Source organism: Palaemon carinicauda, chromosome 37 (genome assembly GCF_036898095.1).
Source record: "Palaemon carinicauda isolate YSFRI2023 chromosome 37, ASM3689809v2, whole genome shotgun sequence".
Classification (NCBI taxonomy): Eukaryota; Metazoa; Arthropoda; class Malacostraca; order Decapoda; family Palaemonidae; genus Palaemon; species Palaemon carinicauda.
This window is the reverse complement of record NC_090761.1, coordinates 26,948,397-26,972,084: the sequence shown is the minus strand read 5'-3', so window position 1 is coordinate 26,972,084 and position 23,688 is coordinate 26,948,397. Positions and strand designations below refer to the sequence as shown.

At 36.5% G+C, this 23,688-nt stretch overlaps 1 protein-coding gene and 1 pseudogene across 1 annotated transcript in view; both read right to left on the bottom strand.

Annotated features, from left to right (window-relative positions):
* Positions 1-1,215: 1,215 nt before the first annotated feature.
* LOC137629243 (uncharacterized) lies at positions 1,216-4,183 on the bottom strand (annotated as a pseudogene).
* Positions 4,184-4,704: 521 nt separating this feature from the next.
* LOC137629045 (uncharacterized) overlaps positions 4,705-23,688 on the bottom strand; it is a 22,057-nt gene continuing 3,073 nt past the window's right edge. The window contains exons 2-6 of the mRNA XM_068360313.1: positions 21,376-21,614; positions 19,939-20,147; positions 14,355-14,539; positions 9,852-9,998; positions 4,705-5,052 (exon numbers count right to left, since the gene is read on the bottom strand). Of these exons, the coding sequence (XP_068216414.1) occupies positions 4,939-5,052; positions 9,852-9,998; positions 14,355-14,539; positions 19,939-20,147; positions 21,376-21,614 (894 nt within the window). The 3' untranslated portion in view covers positions 4,705-4,938. The remainder of the gene's footprint in view (positions 5,053-9,851; positions 9,999-14,354; positions 14,540-19,938; positions 20,148-21,375; positions 21,615-23,688) is intronic.

The following is a 23,688-nucleotide window of genomic DNA, read 5'->3' as shown; positions in this document are numbered from 1 at the left end:
AAGTCGACGGTTCTGTAATAATAGTTTTTATTCTCACCTGCCGTAAAGTTGTCTTTTAAAAAATGAACCAAGCGAGTGATATTTACGTTGCTATAGGTAGGTTACTGCCTTTCTCTGTATAGAGTCCTTGGCTGGGCATAGCGAACTTAGTAAGCGAATCTTTCTCAGGCTTCCTTGACGTTACCCCGAACAGTTGGGTGGTTGGTGGTAACCTGTATGCGAGATAACTATGAGGTTCGTTTAGTTGGTAAGTAAAGAACTGTATTATGTTGACTTTCATTTCAAGTGTTTAATACTATAATGTCATTTGGTGTTTATTTGGAGGGCTGTTAATATATGCAAGTTATTCCCGTGCACTGCAATTGTATTTTAGATAACCATGTTTTAACATACTGGTTTATAAGTTACTTCTATGTATATTGAATGTTTCTTAATTGTACATTTTCTAATTCCACTATCTATTTGTACTTTCAGAGAAGAAAAGTCTTGGATCCCCTGATTACCTGTGCGTTTGGAGCTTATAATCTGGATTCGGAAATTTTTTGATTCAAAGCAGATGTTACCTATGTAAATAATCCTTGCCTACAGACCCAAGTGTCGCTAAATTTAGAAAAGGACTGACTGGTGACATCGTTGGAATCTGGTGAAGTATTTTTCAGTCTGGATTGAAAGGCAAGTATCCATTTTTTTTATTTTTTTAAATCCTTAAGCAAGCTAGTCCTCCCCGATTGGGAGCGGCGCCCCCAATCGTGGGAGGACGTTCCCTATAGCGCACGGTAGACCTTGAATTTAAGGTCTACCGTGCGCTATAGGGAGGCTTGCTTTTAAACCCTTTAGTTTTAAGTTTCGGTGAGTGTTTTACGGTTTTGTACTTTATTTAGATTCTGCAGTTTACTTAAATCCTGTTGATCACAAATTTAAAGTAAAAATGAGAATAACTTTATCCTGTTGATCACAAATTTAAAGTAAAATAAAAAAATCATACTAAATTATACTTATTCCATATCTAAAGATTGTTGGGTGCTCTTCCAATATGTGATCTACCTAAGGTTTGTGATCTACTATTGATCTACTGTTCATAGCACGTGATCTACTAAGAAAAAAGTAGACAAAATAAAAAGAATTTATCATTGGCTATATTTAATGAAAAACTTAAAAAGGAAATAATAGACATTTAACGATAGCAAAAATGGAAAAAGGTAAAAATCAAAACATTTAACGATATACCTCTCTAATATCATTTAAAAAGTCAGAATATAAATCTACAGATTCTTTTCTAATCATTCTATAACAGTATTCATCCAGATGTGACTGAAGCATATGTTTAGCGGTACCTCTCATCGTTCGCAAAATTTTTATTTTTGCATCTAACCACGATCTTTCTATTGATTGGGTATGCGTTCCAGTGTTTGGGTCGACGTAATGCCGCTGATGGTTAACAGTGGAGTGTAAAAATCTATGAGAATTCAAGGTGCTATAAGCCGGCCACTTGTCTGAATGTATTACTTATCCTTGTGCACATTCACGAATTATTATTGGTAGAAGTGTATTTCTGTCTCGACGATCAACATAAAAATAACGACAGTCAAGACCCTTCTTTAAACCGAACACCCAAGGGCCGTCTATCCTGTTGCCGTGATTCCTATCATTTTCAATTTCTGCTTCACTGTCTATTGATTCTGGGTCAAGATTTCCTTGAAGTAGTCTTCCACGGTTATATTTCCTCCTGCCAGCAAATCTAGCTTCATCAATCTGTATTGGCTCTGCAGTGGTCCCGACCATCTGACCTTTTTGTTGAACTATGTTAGTACAAACTTCACGGCACATGTTATACCAGTCAACTAGTTTGGAATGAGATCGTCCAGTGATAACTTCAGCATATTTGATAGGGGTTTCACACACACAAAAATACACAATATCCAGAATCTGGCATAAGGAAAGTTTGCAATTCGTCTTATTATTTAAATCAGAATAATGAAAAAAACTGTTTCCAGTACATGCACTTTTAAAAGTTTGACATCCTTTCACTGGACATCTCATTACAGGTACAAAACTTTCTTTCACTTTGTCTTTTATTTTTCATAACAGTTCTGCACTTATCACAATTAATGGCAACAACATCCAACAAATTCTTTTCACGTAAGTAGGCTACGGCTGTTTCTTCATTATAAATAACGTTCCTTATAAACTCTGCGTGAGTCCACATTATATGGGTTGTATTCCAAATAAATATTCCAAATGGATATTTCAAATTTAACTTTTGAAGATTGTTTGGTTTATACTGGAATGCTGACAACTAAATATTTTGCAATGTTTAATGGTTGATAATGGATAGTTAATGGGTAAAAACCCCGTTGTTTGCAAGTTTGTAGGGGAAATATGGGTTGTTATTGTGTAGATCACATATTGGAATGTAAACAACTCGGTAGATCACATATTGGAGGAGAAACAACCCGGTAGATCACATATTGGAAGAGCACCGATTGTTGATAATCCTATTCTAGGAGTAAAGGATCTGGATGAATGCTTTTGCTGTGCGAAATTTGTTTACGAATTTAATATTGTAGTCTTTAGATATCAGTCTATGTAGGGATGCCCAACTCTTAAAAGAAACCTTTCTGATCATTGATACTTTTCAGACTGGATGGTGCGACTTCAGGACAATATATGAGGACGAATCTATTACTTAAAACCTACGTATGTCTTATTGATTTGGTTGAAGATTTACTGGAAATCCTGTCACGATCTTCTGTAATAAAGTTTGGTACTGGAAATGTTGCTGAATTTGGATAAAGATGTCCACCTGTTTGTACTGGAAGATTTGGCAAACTATTAAATTTTCTAAATTCGGGTATAAATAAGCTAATGGTATGTTATAACGAGAGCAAATTTAACTTGGGTTTATGGTGGAATTCCTCTCACTAGGTTCAAATTAACTTTAACTAGGTTGTTGAAACTGTACTTTAAATTTTTTTTTTAAGGAAAAAATCTGGTAGTTAGCCATAGAAGAAATTTGTAGGTTCAAGGTCGATTTGGTAAATAGTTCATTGGAATATGATCGCTGATTTATTAAGAATTCTTCAGTACATTGAAATGGTTAGTTCATATTTAATTGGTGGTTGTTTGAACTATTTTTATTTTCCTTTTCCCAAAAACTAAGTTCTATAATCTACAGGTAAATTTTAATCTTTGTTACTTCGTGGGTGTGATATTTGTTCTTTAATCTGTTACTACAGTCTGTTACCAATATATGCTGAAAATGCAATGGTACTTTGTCTTGTTTCAAAGATTGAAATTAATATATTTCCAATCGCTTTTAGCCACTTTTCTTTATAACTCTAAAATTCCGGTTTTAAGAAGGCGACTACGCTTTGTATTAAGGGAAACCGCATGGTGATCTCTCAACATGTAGGATACAAGATCAGGTATTTGATCTGGTATATAAAAACTGGTTAATTTTATTGAAGCTCAACTTTTAATCACTTCAGCATTAGAAACCTTATTGTATTCGTGTTAACCAACGATTTATTGATTGGAAAGATAATTTATTACCGTTTGAAGTTTCTTAGAAGCTGTACTGTAAAGCTGCTGTCTGTATTTAACGTAGCTTTAATATACGAATTGGGAAACTTATAAGTAGTCTATATTAAATGGAAGTGTAATGATGTGGCAGTACTCGTCAAAGTAATTGGAACTCAAGATTGACGTTTGATTTATTGAAAGAACATCCTTGCTGATATTGTTGATTGAAGCTATGTGCTTCAATCGACAATCTGTGTTGGCTGAAACCTAGATTGTCAATCGGTATTGTTAAGACTTGCTGATTGATTGATTTTAAGTTTTCTGGCATCCTGACATAAGTCTTGCTGACTGTTTCTGATATTTGTAAGCATTGTGACTAAAATATTTTTTTTTTACCTTGACCACAATATGCGCTTAATAAGATTTTCTTTAAAATATACTTTATAATACGGCTACAAAGGATGGTATTTATTATAACTAGACTGTAGTTATAGTATTTAACGCCCTCGTTGATGCATTATTGAAAGTTCAGTTTGATCCTATCTATTTCATTTTCAAGTTGAAGTTTTCATGGTCATTCTGATACGAAACTTAACATACTAGTATGCTCTAAATCGCACAAATTGACACCTCGGTGGATGCTTAAATTGAGAAGCTGCATAGTGTTTCTCAGCAGAAAACTAGTTCTTGAGGGATGTATAAGAGTGTAGTATTTCTTAATAAAAACTGTGCCAGGTTAAATGCTTGTAATATCATTTACTCAATATCTCTGCCATGCGACTTGCAATAGAGGCCAGATTTTTTAAGATCCAGAGGTTTTATTATTATTACTAGCTATGCTACAACCGTAGTTGGAAAAGCAGGGTAATATATACCCAAGGCTCCCAACGGGAAAAAATAGCCCAGTAAGGCAAGGAAATAAGGAAATAAACTCTGGGAAGTAAAGAGCCTTTAAAACATATTTTGTATCTTATTTTAGCAACTTCAAAGTGATTAAGGAAACGCTCTTTGATCCGTAACGGTTTTACTAATAATTTCTTGGTCTTTAAATCCTTATGCGTATTTTGAAATAAATTTTAAAATCTTAAAACTTAAACACATCCAAATAAGAATAGGTTTAAAAGCTTACACATACTAAAAAGAGTCGAATCAACATTTTGGGAATATTTGAATATACAAACACACGATCTCATATTTATTAAACTAAGAATTGATAACTTTGGAATCGAAACTGGTTATTTAAAAGCAATACCCCTGAACCAGGAAGTAATGGAAATCAAATCCTTTGTCAAAATATTCTAATAAGTTTTGATGTGCCATAATTCGTATCCTAATTCGTATCCTCTCTTGGATTGAAGTTACTTGAACGTTCTCTTTGCTTCAAATGCTGTTTTCTCTGCTGTTCTTTTGTTTTCTTTATGAGTCTTCTTCCGCTGCATTCGCTTCTTGGATCTGCAAGTCTTTGGTTATAATCAGGGCTTCCTTGAGCTTGGCAAGGGTGATTTCTGCACTTGGTTTGATCAAGGCGATCTGAATAAAAAGAATCTTGCTGTTAATTAATAAATTTATGTAATATCCTTATTCTTTGGCTGATACTCAGCGGAAAGTAACATTCAGAATTTAAATAATCACAATATTTGTCCTTATTTGAATTGTTCAAAGTTTTTATTATCATTTGGATGTTATAGTAATGGCATTTACAAAGAAGTATCCAAAAGAGTGGTTAACATATCTAAATTATATAGGAAGAAAGAAATCAATGTTATTAAAGCAAGAAATTATAAGTAACCCATTTCGTAAATATGTCGAAAGATTGTAGTTTTCTGTTTCCTTTTTCCTAACTTGCTATCCAAAATTGTTTACCTTTAACCTCTTAGACAAACTTTCAACTGGGCTCCACAAGGCACTAGAAGAATTGGAAGACCCAGGCCTACATGGCTGCGGACTCTGAAGTGGGAGATGATGAATGAAGAAATAGAGACGACTGGCGAAATCTAAAGCCCTGTCCACACGATCGAGCATGCCCGACGGGCAAACAGTGTTGCCAGGCCACAATAGTTATAAGAATGAAGGTTAATGACGTCAGAAGCGGGAAAACCACATACAGGGATCTGGCTTCATACAGTGTTGCCGGATCCCTGCCTTTAGTTTTCCCGCTTCTGACGTCATCAACCCTCATTCTCACTAAATATTGTGGCCTGGTATCACTATTTGCCCGTCGGGCATGCTCCATCGTGTGGACAGGGCTTAACAGAGGCCCTTTGCGTCAATGGGCGTAGGAGATGGTGGTGATGATTACCTCATAGTACTTAGGCAGAGTATTCCCCTATTTGCACTTCGGGCTTGAATGGGCACCCCAGTCCCAACAAATTAATAAATAAATTACAGTTTCATATACGTTCGAAAAGTTTTGAATTAAACAATCCTTTATAAAACAAAAGTATGATGAGTAATAGACTTCAAATGCTAAATCATAGTGAAATAATATGTTTTTATACGTCTTAAGTGACGCAATATGGTTAGCCAGTTATTACTGGATGTACCTTTTTTTTTTAATAATTCATTTTAACCTGTTTCCATGTATCTCTATATTCAAGTATTTGATCTGTTTTCTTCCCCGTAGACTTGCTGGAATGAGGATTTGAGGCATTGGGTTCCTATACCTTAAAACCATTTTTCATAATTGTTATTTTCTCTCCATTCTTTATGTATTTAAAAAAAAAAAAACGGGCTTTTTACTCTATAAAAGCTTCCTCAACAAATTCTAAGTCATTTACCGTTTAAATAATTCTATCAAGCAATTTTAATCATTAGTCACTTTGCCTTTAAACATTCCTATTTACCAATGTTGATAGATTAGGAAAATGCTTCCTCGTCGCCAAACCAGATACACACAAAGTGCGAGATTCGGTTTTCTTGGGATTTCCCAAGACCAGTTTTGATGTATCGGGCCGAGTTGGCCCCTCCGACTAAACCGGAATTACGGATACCCATTTTTTTATTCCACCAAGTGACCGTTGCCTTCCGAGTCCTGGGCTTGGCTGTGCTGTAAGCAAACTGGTTCGATTTGAAAGAGTTCCCTTATTGTAAGAAAATTGACACCTGGAGCTACGCTCTTAGTGCTGAGCAGCTGTCAAATTAAGAATTACACACTGTGTGAACTTTTGGGGTTATGACCAGGTTTTGAACTTGAGCATGTGGCCATTACCTTAGACGCTACTGCTTTTGATCTTAGATTACCTTTAAACTTTTTAAATTTCATTACCTTAAAAATTACCTTGAAACGATGCAAATTACCTCAAACTAAGGTAATTACCTCATAAGTTTAAACCCTGGCTATGATTTTGAGTGTAAGTAAAAAATCCGGGCAATCTGTAACGAACGAACGTTGCTTCTATCGGTTTGCTTTTTCATTTGGGGTTTTCAAGTCCCTATGGCTATGATCTCGAGGATACGGCTGGTTCTACTATATGATATCGGTGTGTGAAAGGAGAGGATTCATATATGAATTCAGGGGCGGCTGGTATGAGATTAGGCCCGAAGTGAAACGCTTAAGTTATGCGAGGGTAAAGGGTTGATTTGATCAGCAGGTGAACTGAAACAGAAATAGTTTCGGAATTTGAGTGATTTGGGATTAATTTTGCCAAAAAAAAAAAATACGCATTTATTCTTTTATTTATTTTAAGATATGGAAAGCCCCTGGATATCATGGAATAAGTGCCGAGATGATACTGGCCGAAAATAAAGTGACTCCCTGAGTACTTATAAGATTATTTTGTAGAATGTGGCATGAAGGGGCAAAACCTGATGAATGAGAGTTAGGAATGTTGGTGAAAATAAGGAGACCTAACTGTATTGCAATAAATACAGAGGCATAAACGTCAGTTGTTATGAAAATATATTGTATGCTTATTCTAAAGAGACTGGGGAGAGAGATTCATGAAAAGCTGAGAGATGGACAATCAGGATTTAGAAAAGGTAGAAGTTGCACTGACCAAATTTTCATTTTGAGACTTGTTCAGCAATGCGTAGAATATAGAAATCCCCTAGTGGTGGCCTATGAAAAGGCCTTTGACAATGTGCACCGGCAAATTTTATGGAGAGTCCTGCGTTATTATGGAATCCCTCTTAAATATGTAAATTTGATTAAGTCTGTTCATGAGCCTAGCAAGTGCAAAGTTAATGTTAATGGGGTCATATCAAATGAATTTCCAGTGAACAGTGGAGTACTCCAAGGGAATATGTTGTCACCTATGTTGTTTATTCTCCTAATGGATTTTGCAATGCGTAGAGCAGTCGGATAGTGGAGAAGGATTGGACTGAATTGGTTATAGGAATTTGGCAGACCTTGGATATGCTGATGATGCTGTCCTTGTTAGCAGAACACCACAGAATTTGCAATGCTTGCTTTCCAGAATGCATGAAATATCACACGAGGTTGGGCTCAAGATAAATTGAAGAAAGATAGAGATGATGAGAACGGAGTATACAATGGAAGATGAAATATTATTGGAAGGAGAAAGAATTAATGAGGTAGAATCATTTAAGTATTTAGGAACTATGATCTCCAATACAGGGTTTTTAGAATTAGAGTTTAGTGAGAGAGAGAGAGAGAGAGAGAGAGAGAGAGAGAGAGAGAGAGAGAGAGAGAGAGAGAGAGAGAGAATAATAAGCTTAAAATTTTTATGTGATAGATATATTCCATTTTATGAATAGTGAAGGTCAAAATATATAGAAATTGTTATGGTTTGAAAGATTTCTGAAATTCAGAAATCATTTCAATAATCGTTTGATATAAAAGCGAGAGATTTCTTTACTCTTGAGATACATGTCTATGTAGAAACCTATATCACCCTCTTTTGTAAATGCACATACTGTACACGAGCTAAAGCTTTCGTAAGCATATATACATGCCGTGTTTAAAGGTTTAAAGGCCTCACATGAATGGCAGAGGCAAGGGACAGTGACATTACCCTTGCAAGCAGGACAATGTCTAAGAGACTGACCATCTATACATATGAACAGCACCCAAGCCCCCTCTCCACCCAAGCTAGGATCAAGGAGGGCCAGACAATGGCTGCTGAGGACTCAGCAGATAGACCTATAGGCTCCTCCAAACCTGCCATACTCAGCTCAAAAAGATGGTGAGGTTTGAGGTTGCAGTGACCAAAGAAACTGACGAGTTTGAGTATGACTCGAAGCTCAGTCTAGCGTTCGATAAGGGTTAAAGGCCCAACATGGATGAAAGAGGCAAGGGACAGTGACATTGCCCTACCAAGCAGGACAATGCCCAATAGACTGGCCTTATATGCATATGATCAGCGCCCAAGACTCCTCTCCACTAGGACCAGTGAGGGCCAGACACTGCCTGCTGATGATTCAGCAGGTAGACGTAAAGGCTTCCTCAAACACCACCCCACCCGCCAATCGAATTAGCAAACAATGCTGTTTGAGATTACTTAAGTGAATGACGAATAAATAAGAGCCACAGTAAACAACGAAACATTTAACTACCTGAACAGACGAATTGGTAAAGAATTAATATTAAGGAATAACGTTTAACTCCTGAGGGATCTTGAGAGCTTTAATATCTAAATGAAAAGGTCGTTCATGAATGGCAGATGTAAGGAACAGAACAATTCCCTAGACACTGACCATCTATATGATCAGCGCCCAAGTCTCCTCGCCATCAAGCTAAGGCTAGGGCAGCATTAGGCTAGCGAGGGCCAGGCAATGGCTACTGATGACTCATCAGGCAGACTTATAGGCTTCCCCAAACCCCCACTCATCCCTAGCTCACAAGGTGAGGTTGCAGACACTTCTAGATGGCTAGGCAGAAACTTTACAGATTGCTAGGTAAGGATATTACAGATTACTGGGCAGGAACTTTACAGATTGCTAGGTAAGGATATTACAGATTACTAGGCAGAAACTTTACAGATTGCTAGGTAAGGATATTACAGATTACTGGGCAGGAACTTTACAGATTGCTAGGTAAGGATATTACAGATTACTAGGCAGAAACTTTACAGATTGCTAGGTAAGGATATTACAGATTACTGGGCAGGAACTTTACAGATTGCTAGGTAAGGATATTACAGATTACTAGGCAGAAACTTTACAGATTGCTAGGTAAGGATATTACAGATTACTGGGCAGGAACTTTACAGATTGCTAGGTAAGGATATTACAGATTACTGGGCAGGAACTTTACAGATTGCTAGGTAAGGATATTACAGATTACTAGGCAGGGACGTTACAGACAGGGACGTTACAAACAGGACGTTACAGATTGCTAAATTCCATTGGCCTAGCGTAGTGGCACTGACCTTTGCTGCTTCAACATCCAGATCTGGCGTTTGACCACCATCGCCAGACAACTTAACAATTCCATCTTCTGCAATTTCCAAGGAACGAATGACAAGAGAATAGGTATCCACTGCTTCCGCCATCAGGGAAACGTGGTCCGAAGTCAACTGGAAAAACGATAAAAGAAATTAACAACACCAGAGGGTATTTTAATGCGGTTACAAAACAGATATAGACACGAATGTTAATTAAGTTCGAAAAACACACGTACACGCATATCTTATCATATTCAATGGAAAGAGAATCGTATGATGTTTCTTTTGTGTAGATCAGTCCTCAGCAGGTGGTGGATTCACCAGTCATGAGTCAGTGTACGGATTCTCCTACATACCAGTACGAAGAATATTGTAAATGTACATTGTATGTATATATATATATATATATATATATATATATATATATATATATATATATATATATATATATATATACATATATATATATATATATATATACATATATATATATATATATATATATATATGTATATATATTTATATATATATACATGTATGTATATATATATATATATATATATATATATATATATATAAATATGTATATATATGTATATATATATATATAAATATATATATATATGTATATATATGTGTGCGTATGTATATATATATATATATATATATATATATATAGACACCTACATATATATATATATGTATATATATGTATATATATATATATATATATATATATATATATATATATATAGAGAGAGAGAGAGAGAGAGAGAGAGAGAGAGAGAGAGAGAGAGAGAGAGAGAGAGAGAGAGAGAGAGAGAGAGAGAGAGAGAGAGAGAGTTAATATGGCATAGAAATATGTTATCAGTCAGTGAAACTAGTTTCTTTGGTGGTGTTCAGTACTTGGCTTGCGTTTGCTAGTCCGCGCAGTTGAAAATTGAGACCAGAGTCTGTCATTATTATAATCATTAATTAAGTTACAGCACCAGTTGGAAAAGCAGGGTGCTACAAGGCCAAGGAACTCCAACAGGGAAAATAGCCCCGTAAGGAAAGGAAATAAGGAAGCAGACCGAATAGTTCGTCAATTTAAACTTCCTGTAAAGAAACACACACACACACACACACACACACACACACATATATATATATATATATATATATATATATATATATATATATATATATATATATATATATATATGTGTGTGTATATATATGTGTGTGTGTGGTTGTGTGTGCCATTACATAAAAATAGATGCTTATCTCAAACCTTCCCAAAGCAAAAAAGGGTAAACTTTTCGACAGATACAACATGAATTTTAATTTGTAAGTCAATTCAAAGGGGAAGAGCGAGAGAGGGTGTAGCTTTATTGCTGAGTGAATGGATGACAGGTAAAGTAGTGAAATGGAAGGAGATATCATCTAGGTTAATGTGGGTAAGGGTTAGGTTGGGTAGGGAATGTTGGGCGTTTGTCAGTGCGTATGAGCCAGGTAGTGAGAAAAGTGAAGAAGAGCGGAATGAGTTCTGGAATGAATTACCTAAGTGTGTAGAAGGACTGGGTAGAAGGAATTATGTAGTTGTCATGGGTAACTTGAATGCTAGAGTGGGCGCTGGAGAGGTAGAAGGTGTCATTGGGAAGTATGGCGTACCAGGTGAAAATGAGAGTGGTGAGAGACTGGTGGATATGTGTGTTGAGCAAGAGATGGTGATAAGTAATAGCTTTTTTAAAAAGAAAGATAAAAATAAGTATATATGGGTAAGAGTGGCAAGTAGAAGAGTAGTAGAAAGGGCATTAATGAATTATGTGTTGATAACTAAAAGAATGTTTGGAAGATTGAAAGACGTTCACGTGTTTAGGGGTATGGCTAATGGTATGTCTGATCATTTTTTGGTGGAAGGAAAATTAGTTGTAGCAAAAGAGTGGGGGAATAGAGTAGGTGGATGTAAAAGGGAGCTAGTGAGGGTTGAATTGCTAATAAAACCGGGGGTAAAAAGTAAATATCAGGAAAGGTTGAAAATGACTTATGACGAAGTGAAAGTAAGAGAAACTGGCAATTTAGAGGAGGAGTGGAAGTTAGTAAAAGAAAATTTTGTTGGGATTGCAAGTGATGTGTGTGGCAAGAAGGTTGTTGGAGGCAGCATGAGGAAGGGCAGTGAATGGTGGAATGAAGGAGTGAAGGTAAAAGTGGAAGAGAAAAAGAGGGCTTTTGAAGAATGGCTGCAGAGTAATAGTATAGAGAAGTATGAAAAATATAGAGAGAAAAATGTGGAAGTAAAGCGCAAGGTATATGAGGCAAAGAGGGCAGCTGACCTGAGGTGGGGTCAGGGATTAGGTCATTCATATGAAGAGAATAAGAAGAAGTTTTGGAAAGAAGTGAAGAGAGTAAGGAAGGCTGGCTCAAGAATTGAAGAGACAGTGAAAGATGGAAATGGAAGGTTGTTAAAAGGAGAGGAGGCAAGGAAAAGATGGGCGGAATATTTTGAAAGTTTACTGAATGTTGAGGATAATAGGGAGGCAGATATGATTGCTGTTGCAGGTGTTGAGGTGCCAGTGATGGGAGATGAGAATGAGAGAGAGATTACAATAGATGAAGTGAGGAGAGCACTAGATGAAACGAGAGTAGGAAAAGCATCTGGTATGGATGGTGTGAGAGCTGAGATGTTGAAAGAAGGGGGTGTGACTGTACTTGAATGGTTGGTGAGATTGTTTAATATGTGTTTTGTGTTGTCAATGGTACCAGTAGATTGGGTTTGTGCATGTATTGTACCACTATATAAGGGTAAGGGAGATGTGCATGAGTGTTGTAATTCAAGAGGTATTAGTTTGTTAAGCGTAGTTGGAAAAGTGTATGGTAGAGTAATGATTAATAGGATTAAGGATAAAACAGAGAATTCAATCTTAGAAATACAGGGTGGTTTTAGAAGAGGTAAGGGTTGTATGAATTAGATTTTTACAGTAAGGCAGAATTGCGAGAAATATTTAGCAAAAGGTAAGGAGGTGTATGTTGCGTTTATGAATCTGGAGAAAGCGTATGATAGAGTTGATAAGGAAGCAATGTGGAATGTGATGAGGTTATATGGAGTTAGTGGAAGGTTGTTGCAAGCAGTGAAAAGTTTCTACAAAGGTAGTAAAGCATGTGTTAGGATAGGAAATGAATTGAGTGATTGGTTTCCGGTGAGAGTGGGGCTGAGACAGGGATGTGTGATGTCACCGTGGTTGTTTAACTTGTATGTTGATGGAGTGGTGAGAGAGGTGAATGCTCGAGTGCTCGGACGAAGTTTAAAACTGGTAGACGAGAATGACCATGAATGGGAGGTAAATCGGTTGTTGTTTGCGGATGATACTGTACTGGTTGCAGACACAGAAGAGAAGCTCGGCCGATTAGTGACAGAATTTGGAAGAGTGTGTGAAAGAAGGAAGTTGAGAGCTAATGTGGGTAAGAGTAAGGTTATGAGATGTACGAGAAGGGAAGGTGGTGCAAGGTTGAATGTCATGTTGAATGGAGAGTTACTTGAGGAGGTGGATCAGTTTAAGTACTTGAGGTCTGTTATTGCAGCAAATGGTGGAGTGGAAGCAGATGTACGTCTCAGAGAGTGAATGAAGGTTGCAAAGTGTTGGGGGCAGTTAAGGGAGTAGTAAAAAATATAGGGTTGGGCATGAATGCAAAGAGAGTTCTATATGAGAAAGTGATTGTACCAACTGTGATGTATGGATCGGAGTTGTGGGGAATGAAAGTGACGGAGAGACAGAAATTGAATGTGTTTGAGATGAAGTGTCTAAGGAGTATGGCTGGTGCATTTCGAGTAGATAGGGTTAGGAACGAAGTGGTGAGAGTGAGAACGGGTGTAAGAAATAAGTTAGCAGCTAGAGTGGTTATGAATGTGTTGAGGTGGTTTGGCCATGTTGAGAGAATGGAAAAGGGCTGTCTGCTAAAGAAGGTGATGAATGCAAGAGTTGATGGGAGAAGTACAAGAGGAAGGCCAAGGTTTGGGTGAATGGATGGAGTGAAGGAAGCTCTTGGTGATAAGAGGATAGATGTGAGAGAGGCAAGAGAGCATGCTAGAAATAGGAATGAATGGCGAGCCATTGTGACTCAGTTCTGGTAGGCCCTGCTGCTGCCTCCGATGCCTTAGATGACCGCGGAAGTAGCAGCAGTAGGGGATTCAGCATTATGAAGCTTCATCTGTGGTGGATAATGTGGGAGGGTGGGCTATGGTACCCTATCAGTGCCAGCTGAACTCGGTTGAGTCCCTTGTTAGGCTGGAGGAACGTAGAGAGTAGAGGTCCCCTTTTTGTTTTGTTTCATTTGTTGAAGTCGGCTACCCCCCAAAATTGGGGGGAGTGCCTTGGTATATGTATGTAAGTCAATTCAAATATGCGACCACATTGGCCATTATCAATACTACACTTGATAAAGATCAGTATCGCTGTGCCAATGATTTCTATTATAAAATTTAAACCCCTGCTCTTATAATCCACATACTGTTGTTATGTTTTCGATGATGCCGAGATACCTAATATCTGCATAATCTTTGGTTCTCTGGATGGTAACAACGAAGAGGGAGAGCTGGTCCAGGGTAGTGATGATGTCCAGAGTGATGCTGGCCAGGGCGTCCTTGTGCAGGCGGATTTTCGAGGTCAGCTGGCTGTGGTCCCATGATGGTCTCCCTAAAAACGTACCAAGGGGCAAGTGGTCTTTTTCATATTAGAGATATTCATATCAATAATGAAATTTAACTAAACTTCTGACTGTAGGAATAATGAAGGCCTCCCCACTAGCATATCATAGGGCAAGTGATCTTTTACATATTAAAGATATTCATATCAGTAATGCAGTTTAACTAAACTTCTGACTGTAGGAATAATGAAGGCCTCCCCACTAGCATATCATAGGGCAAGTGGTCTTTTTCATACTAAAGATATTCATATCATTAATGCAATTTAACTAAACTTCTGACTGTAGGAATAATGAAGGCCTCCCCACTAGCATATCATAGGGCAAGTGGTCTTTTTCATACTAAAGATATTCATATCATTAATGCAATTTAACTAAACTTCTGACTGTAGGAATAATGAAGGCCTCCCCACTAGCATATCATAGGGCAAGTGGTCTTTTTCATACTAAAGATATTCATATCATTAATGCAATTTAACTAAACTTCTGACTGTAGGAATAATGAAGGCCTCCCCACTAGCATATCATAGGGCAAGTGGTCTTTTTCATACTAAAGATATTCATATCATTAATGCAATTTAACTAAACTTCTGACTGTAGGAATAATGAAGGCCTCCCCACTAGCATATCATAGGGCAAGTGGTCTTTTTCATATTAGAGATATTCATATCAATAATGAAATTTAACTAAACTTCTGACTGTAGGAATAATGAAGGCCTCCCCACTAGCATATCATAGGGCAAGTGATCTTTTACATATTAAAGATATTCATATCAGTAATGCAGTTTAACTAAACTTCTGACTGTAGGAATAATGAAGGCCTCCCCACTAGCATATCATAGGGCAAGTGGTCTTTTTCATACTAAAGATATTCATATCATTAATGCAATTTAACTAAACTTCTGACTGTAGGAATAATGAAGGCCTCCCCACTAGCATATCATAGGGCAAGTGGTCTTTTTCATACTAAAGATATTCATATCATTAATGCAATTTAACTAAACTTCTGACTGTAGGAATAATGAAGGCCTCCCCACTAGCATATCATAGGGCAAGTGGTCTTTTTCATACTAAAGATATTCATATCATTAATGCAATTTAACTAAACTTCTGACTGTAGGAATAATGAAGGCCTCCCCACTAGCATATCATAGGGCAAGTGGTCTTTTTCATACTAAAGATATTCATATCATTAATGCAATTTAACTAAACTTCTGACTGTAGGAATAATGAAGGCCTCCCCACTAGCATATCATAGGGCAAGTGGTCTTTTTCATACTAAAGATATTCATATCATTAATGCAATTTAACTAAACTTCTGACTGTAGGAATAATGAAGGCCTCCCCACTAGCATATCATAGGGCAAGTGGTCTTTTTCATACTAAAGATATTCATATCATTAATGCAATTTAACTAAACTTCTGACTGTAGGAATAATGAAGGCCTCCCCACTAGCATATCATAGGGCAAGTGGTCTTTTTCATACTAAAGATATTCATATCATTAATGCAATTTAACTAAACTTCTGACTGTAGGAATAATGAAGGCCTCCCCACTAGCATATCATAGGGCAAGTGGTCTTTTTCATACTAAAGATATTCATATCATTAATGCAATTTAACTAAACTTCTGACTGTAGGAATAATGAAGGCCTCCCCACTAGCATATCATAGGGCAAGTGGTCTTTTTCATACTAAAGATATTCATATCATTAATGCAATTTAACTAAACTTCTGACTGTAGGAATAATGAAGGCCTCCCCACTAGCATATCATAGGGCAAGTGGTCTTTTTCATACTAAAGATATTCATATCATTAATGCAATTTAACTAAACTTCTGACTGTAGGAATAATGAAGGCCTCCCCACTAGCATATCATAGGGCAAGTGGTCTTTTTCATACTAAAGATATTCATATCATTAATGCAATTTAACTAAACTTCTGACTGTAGGAATAATGAAGGCCTCCCCACTAGCATATCATAGGGCAAGTGGTCTTTTTCATACTAAAGATATTCATATCATTAATGCAATTTAACTAAACTTCTGACTGTAGGAATAATGAAGGCCTCCCCACTAGCATATCATAGGGCAAGTGGTCTTTTTCATACTAAAGATATTCATATCATTAATGCAATTTAACTAAACTTCTGACTGTAGGAATAATGAAGGCCTCCCCACTAGCATATCATAGGGCAAGTGGTCTTTTTCATACTAAAGATATTCATATCATTAATGCAATTTAACTAAACTTCTGACTGTAGGAATAATGAAGGCCTCCCCACTAGCATATCATAGGGCAAGTGGTCTTTTTCATACTAAAGATATTCATATCATTAATGCAATTTAACTAAACTTCTGACTGTAGGAATAATGAAGGCCTCCCCACTAGCATATCATAGGGCAAGTGGTCTTTTTCATACTAAAGATATTCATATCATTAATGCAATTTAACTAAACTTCTGACTGTAGGAATAATGAAGGCCTCCCCACTAGCATATCATAGGGCAAGTGGTCTTTTTCATACTAAAGATATTCATATCATTAATGCAATTTAACTAAACTTCTGACTGTAGGAATAATGAAGGCCTCCCCACTAGCATATCATAGGGCAAGTGGTCTTTTTCATACTAAAGATATTCATATCATTAATGCAATTTAACTAAACTTCTGACTGTAGGAATAATGAAGGCCTCCCCACTAGCATATCATAGGGCAAGTGGTCTTTTTCATACTAAAGATATTCATATCATTAATGCAATTTAACTAAACTTCTGACTGTAGGAATAATGAAGGCCTCCCCACTAGCATATCATAGGGCAAGTGGTCTTTTTCATACTAAAGATATTCATATCATTAATGCAATTTAACTAAACTTCTGACTGTAGGAATAATGAAGGCCTCCCCACTAGCATATCATAGGGCAAGTGGTCTTTTTCATACTAAAGATATTCATATCATTAATGCAATTTAACTAAACTTCTGACTGTAGGAATAATGAAGGCCTCCCCACTAGCATATCATAGGGCAAGTGGTCTTTTTCATACTAAAGATATTCATATCATTAATGCAATTTAACTAAACTTCTGACTGTAGGAATAATGAAGGCCTCCCCACTAGCATATCATAGGGCAAGTGGTCTTTTTCATACTAAAGATATTCATATCATTAATGCAATTTAACTAAACTTCTGACTGTAGGAATAATGAAGGCCTCCCCACTAGCATATCATAGGGCAAGTGGTCTTTTTCATACTAAAGATATTCATATCATTAATGCAATTTAACTAAACTTCTGACTGTAGGAATAATGAAGGCCTCCCCACTAGCATATCATAGGGCAAGTGGTCTTTTTCATACTAAAGATATTCATATCATTAATGCAATTTAACTAAACTTCTGACTGTAGGAATAATGAAGGCCTCCCCACTAGCATATCATAGGGCAAGTGGTCTTTTTCATACTAAAGATATTCATATCATTAATGCAATTTAACTAAACTTCTGACTGTAGGAATAATGAAGGCCTCCCCACTAGCATATCATAGGGCAAGTGGTCTTTTTCATACTAAAGATATTCATATCATTAATGCAATTTAACTAAACTTCTGACTGTAGGAATAATGAAGGCCTCCCCACTAGCATATCATAGGGCAAGTGGTCTTTTTCATACTAAAGATATTCATATCATTAATGCAATTTAACTAAACTTCTGACTGTAGGAATAATGAAGGCCTCCCCACTAGCATATCATAGGGCAAGTGGTCTTTTTCATACTAAAGATATTCATATCATTAATGCAATTTAACTAAACTTCTGACTGTAGGAATAATGAAGGCCTCCCCACTAGCATATCATAGGGCAAGTGGTCTTTTTCATACTAAAGATATTCATATCATTAATGCAATTTAACTAAACTTCTGACTGTAGGAATAATGAAGGCCTCCCCACTAGCATATCATAGGGCAAGTGGTCTTTTTCATACTAAAGATATTCATATCATTAATGCAATTTAACTAAACTTCTGACTGTAGGAATAATGAAGGCCCCCCTATCAGCATATCAAAGGGCAAGTGGTCTTTTTCATATTAAAGATATTCATATCAATAATGCAATCTAACCAAACCGCTGAATGTTGGGAATACAAAGTTGAAAAAATTACATACTAAAGCGAAAAATGCAAAGGGGATATATAGAATAGTAAAGGGCAAATGTAATATGGCATTAAGCTGGAAGATACTACAAAAAGGCTACTCTACCCTAGGTAGACTATAGGTAACATCCTTTTATGGAAACTCCCATTTAGAACATAGAGGGCATAGTTGCAAATGCAAGTCTTTAGCTCGCAAGAAAAAACAAATCTTCCTTCAAATCTGACCAAAAAGAAACGGGAAATTTATGAGAGAATAAAGTCAACAGGACACTTGACTGTACACAATCGTACACGATACGATGAATTAAAACAACATCGGAGATAACTGGCCAAGATGGTAGAGCTGGTACACCATGTAAGGCAAAGTACTCAGTATCGATGTAGTATTTACGGAAAAAAAACTAATATGCAGCAGAGGTAGGAGACACATTAATACCTAGAGACCAAGGCCCCCCTCTCTATCTCTACTTTACGCAATTTTAGTTAGGTTAACATATACCTTTTTGGAATAAGTGATACTTAACCTCGCGCACCATGTGATACCATATATATCATTCTCAATATTTAGTTGCGGTTAAGCCAGTATTATTCGGAATTGCTATTGACAAGTAAATTTGACTAAGGGACGGACAGTTTTGTTAGTTTTCAAAATGGAGACCATAGTTATTGGGCACTTTCCTGTAGAATCTAATGTTAATAGATATTTGATGCTAAACAATGCATGATCATCTGGTACATGCAGAGATTTTAGTAGCTCTGTTCTTTGATGAATAAACAGAAGTAGAAGAGAAGATAGTGATAATAATGGTGTTGTTCTTTTAGCGTCAGTAATCTATCTTGAGATTTGAGAATCATGAGGGGGCAGTGAATCTTAGTTTTTTAAAACGTGGATAGACGACTGATCTGCAAAGATATTTACAAACTTTCTGTGGAAATGTAAATACTTACACATTGAAAGCAGGGGAGGAAACAGCAAAGAGATAAAATTATGCTGGGATCTGATTATCTTCAAGACTTAAGACTGAGGATTAAACCTTATTTTCAATGAGGACAAGTAATATAATTTCTTACTTTAAAAGATTAAAAGCTGCCCAGAAGAAAACAAAATATATCTTGAATTCAAATCTGGTCTACCTTCTCATGTTTCTTAAACGATACGTATCATACATGCACGTGTTTCTTGCAAATCTGACGCCCAAAATGAAAGCACGCATAATCCAAAAAGATATTATAAGTTTTACCATCGAGTTGCAATTTCTCTGCAATCCTAGAGATGACCTTCTCCTTCCAGGTGCGAGTGTCAACTGAGCAATTTGGCAAGACAGTCATGGACGTTTCCCTGTCGTAAGTGAATCGGAAATCGAGGGGCACAACCACTGGGACCTGGAAATTGAAGGTGTCATCTTCCTCGGTTTCTGACACATTGAAGAATTCGCCGAAGTTGATTTCCCTGAGAATATAATATTTTAAGGATTATTTACTATATATATATATATATATATATATATATATATATATATATATATATATATATATACAATATCATGAGTATCAGTATTTTGTTCAAAGTTTTAATGGCCTCTCATGAATGGCAGAGGCAAGAGACAGTGACAATGCCCTAGATACTGACCATATATACATATGATCAGAGTTCAAGCCCCTCTCCATCCAAGCCTGGGCCAGGAAGGGCCAGGCAATGACTGCTGATGACTCAGCAGGTAGACCTATAAGCTCCCCCAAACCCCCAACCTTCATCCTTAGCTCACAAGGATGGTGAGGTTACAGACACTACAAGATACTATCGAGTTTGAACGAGTCTCGATCTCCCGTCCTGCAGAACACCAGGCAGGGACGTTTCCAATTGGCCACCATAAACCATAGTTTGTTGTTCACTGTATACCTTTAATGGCATTACATTCATTCTTGATTTCTTCTAGTTAAGTATTTATATGATAAATTAGTGAGATGTGATAAATCTTATTTGTAAAGTCCTTATTACATATTACAAAGTGAATGGAAACTCTTATATTGGTTTTGGATTAGGAAGAAATGTGGATTTATTTATGGACCATCAAAATCTCAAAAGAATTCATTGGCATAATTTGACTTTTCATTCCTCAATGTGTTTTAATGACTCTTGTTCATGAATACAGAACTTCCTCCTAGAAACTTTTGCTTATTGAAATAAATCCCCAAACTTGAATTAATTTCTGTGGCTCACTTTAATGAGGTTGATGTCTTTGCCACTTTGCCTATCTGTTAGTTTTATGATTTTTCATAGTCAGAGGTTTAGAATAACTACTCAAGCTTCTTATTCAATAAATTTGAAGTAATCTCTGGTGACCCCAAAACATCCTTCACCAGATATATTAGATATACTGTTTATAAATGTCTATTTCCACTTATAGAAACTTAATACAGTTGGATACACGAATTCCCGGCATACCTCGCTCTGAGGCAGTGTACCTTGTCAATCCTTGCTGCGCGGCGAGTTCCTGTGTGTGTGTGTGTGTGTGTGTGTGTGTGTGTGTGTGTGTGGCTTTTCCCTGGCTGTTCATCACCTCAGCCATCCTTCCCCTACACGCCTGCTTCATTACTCGCCGCGCAGTAAGGCATGACAGGGTGCACATTCTCAGAGCGAGGTGAGTTCAACTGTTCCTCTGAGAGGGGATACTCACTGCGCAGATGATGAGACACTGACGTTCTGGTGAAGAGTGTCAATGAAGGTGGAAGCAACAGAAGAGTCAGAGCTGTCTGCAGCCCCCTGTGCTTGGGCCATCTGCAGGATAACATTGGGGTCATCCCTTTTCTGAACTGGGACGATGAAGAAAAAGTATTGGTCGGTACCATTTGGAGTCAAATTTATCGGGAGTTGACTTTGCAGCTCTTCAAAAGTTGGGTTGGCCCCATCAACCTTCTGAAAGTTAGAGAAAAAATGCAATAAACAAAAGAGAAAACTAATAAAGTTTCTAAACATAAATGAACACTCGAGATAAGGTTCAAAACATTAAATCTATGTGTTTTATTGGTATTGTTATCAAGTGTTGAAATATAAAGAGCTTAGAGAGTTTTCATTTTTATACATAATCTATTATTTCTAGCAAACGTTTCATGTTCACAATTAGTGATAATTGCTTTTTATCTAATTCAAAGGTAAATTACTCTGTAATTGATCAGGTCTTTATGAAGGACGAGGTTAATTCTCCATATTTCCACAATGATTTAGATTAGTGAGCTTTTTATTTTACTTGAATTGACGACAGTTGATTTGATAATATTAACAAGCAACTGTTTGAAATATATTTTCATTCAATAATGAAACTAATAAAGTTAGAATAATCACACTAATTGTACTGTACGTAGTCTTTCAGGAAGGCCTCAGTCATGTGTTGCTTTGATGTTAACCCTTGGTCCTTGTCAAAAATTCGTCCAAGCCCCTCTACTCCAACATACACTGTTTTTTTTTTTTTTTCACTATAGTAATAATATCAAATAATACTTGTGTTTCCCGTTCTCATGTCTTACTATACAGGACCGAGGAAGCTGAAAATCAAACCTCAAGTTCATCGAAACACACACTAACACAGGCCAACCAGAGGCAGGGTAGCCTATATACTAAATGCTATTCTGAGGACTGTTCTGTTGCTAATTAACGGACATGCTGTTAGACTCTCTTAATTAACAGCAACTTTCCTACTTCCCCTTATTTTTCTGCATAATTTCAAGATGACTTGTGGTCCGTAACTTACCAAGCCCACTCAGATTCTAAGAGAGGAGTCAGAGAAGCAAGTGACCTATTCACACAACTGCAGCCTACCCCTGTTTGATTTGTGCACCACCAGAGTCACCTGTGGCAAAGCAAAGTACTACTAGTGAAAGAAGGTTGCAGAAGAAAAATCAACTGATATCAAGACGATGCAATGAGCTATTCCCATGCTGATCGCCATGTTTGTATTAGCTATATTGCCTTAATCACTTACTAAGTAAAATATCAGTTATTGACTATCTAGGCTCGTCGATTTTTGCAATATCCAATGATCTTTAGAAGCCACGACACTTTCTTTGCAACCATCACCACCTCGAAGCCCCAGTTCTTGTGGAATGTTAAGTGCCTCTTAGGAATAGACGTCCTGAAGGTGAAAGCACCTATAGGAGTGAAATTCCAAAGAAGCAGACCTCATATATGTCTCCTGAACACTAGAAGAGTAACGACTTCCTATACCAAAATATATGTAGGGTAGTATATACATACATACATACATATATATATATATATATATATATATATATATATATATATATATGTATATATACATATATACATATATATACATGTACCTATATATGCGTATATATATAAATATGTATATATACATATATATATATATATATATATATATATATATATGCGTGTATATATACATACATATATATACATATATATACTGTATATATATATATATATATATATATATATATATACTGTATGTATATATTTTGTATATATGTATATATATATTTGTATTTGTATATTGTATATATACACACACACACACACACACACACATATATATATATATATATATATATATATATACATAGCATATCAACAATAAAGTTTTCACAATTTTAAAAGTGGTCCTTGAGAAAATCAAGTCAGTGGTTCATTTACCGTTGAATCATGGAGATAAAAACTGCTCCAAAGTTTCAAATCCTTGGCCACTTCATTAACCTTTTGTAAAGGCCCACCAGGAAAGTACAGTACTGCACCTTTTCTACTTCTACTTGAGACTTCCAAACTTTATTCCAAGGTGTAATCATCTACTCTCTGACTGGTAATCAACCTGGGTTAAAGACTCGCTCAAACTCGTTAGTTCCTTTAGTCGGTGTATCCTCGCCATCCTTGTGAGCTAAGTATGGCGAGTTTGGGGGAGCCTATAGCCATTGCCTGGCTCTTCCTGGTCCTAGCTTGGGTGGAGAGGGGGCTTAGG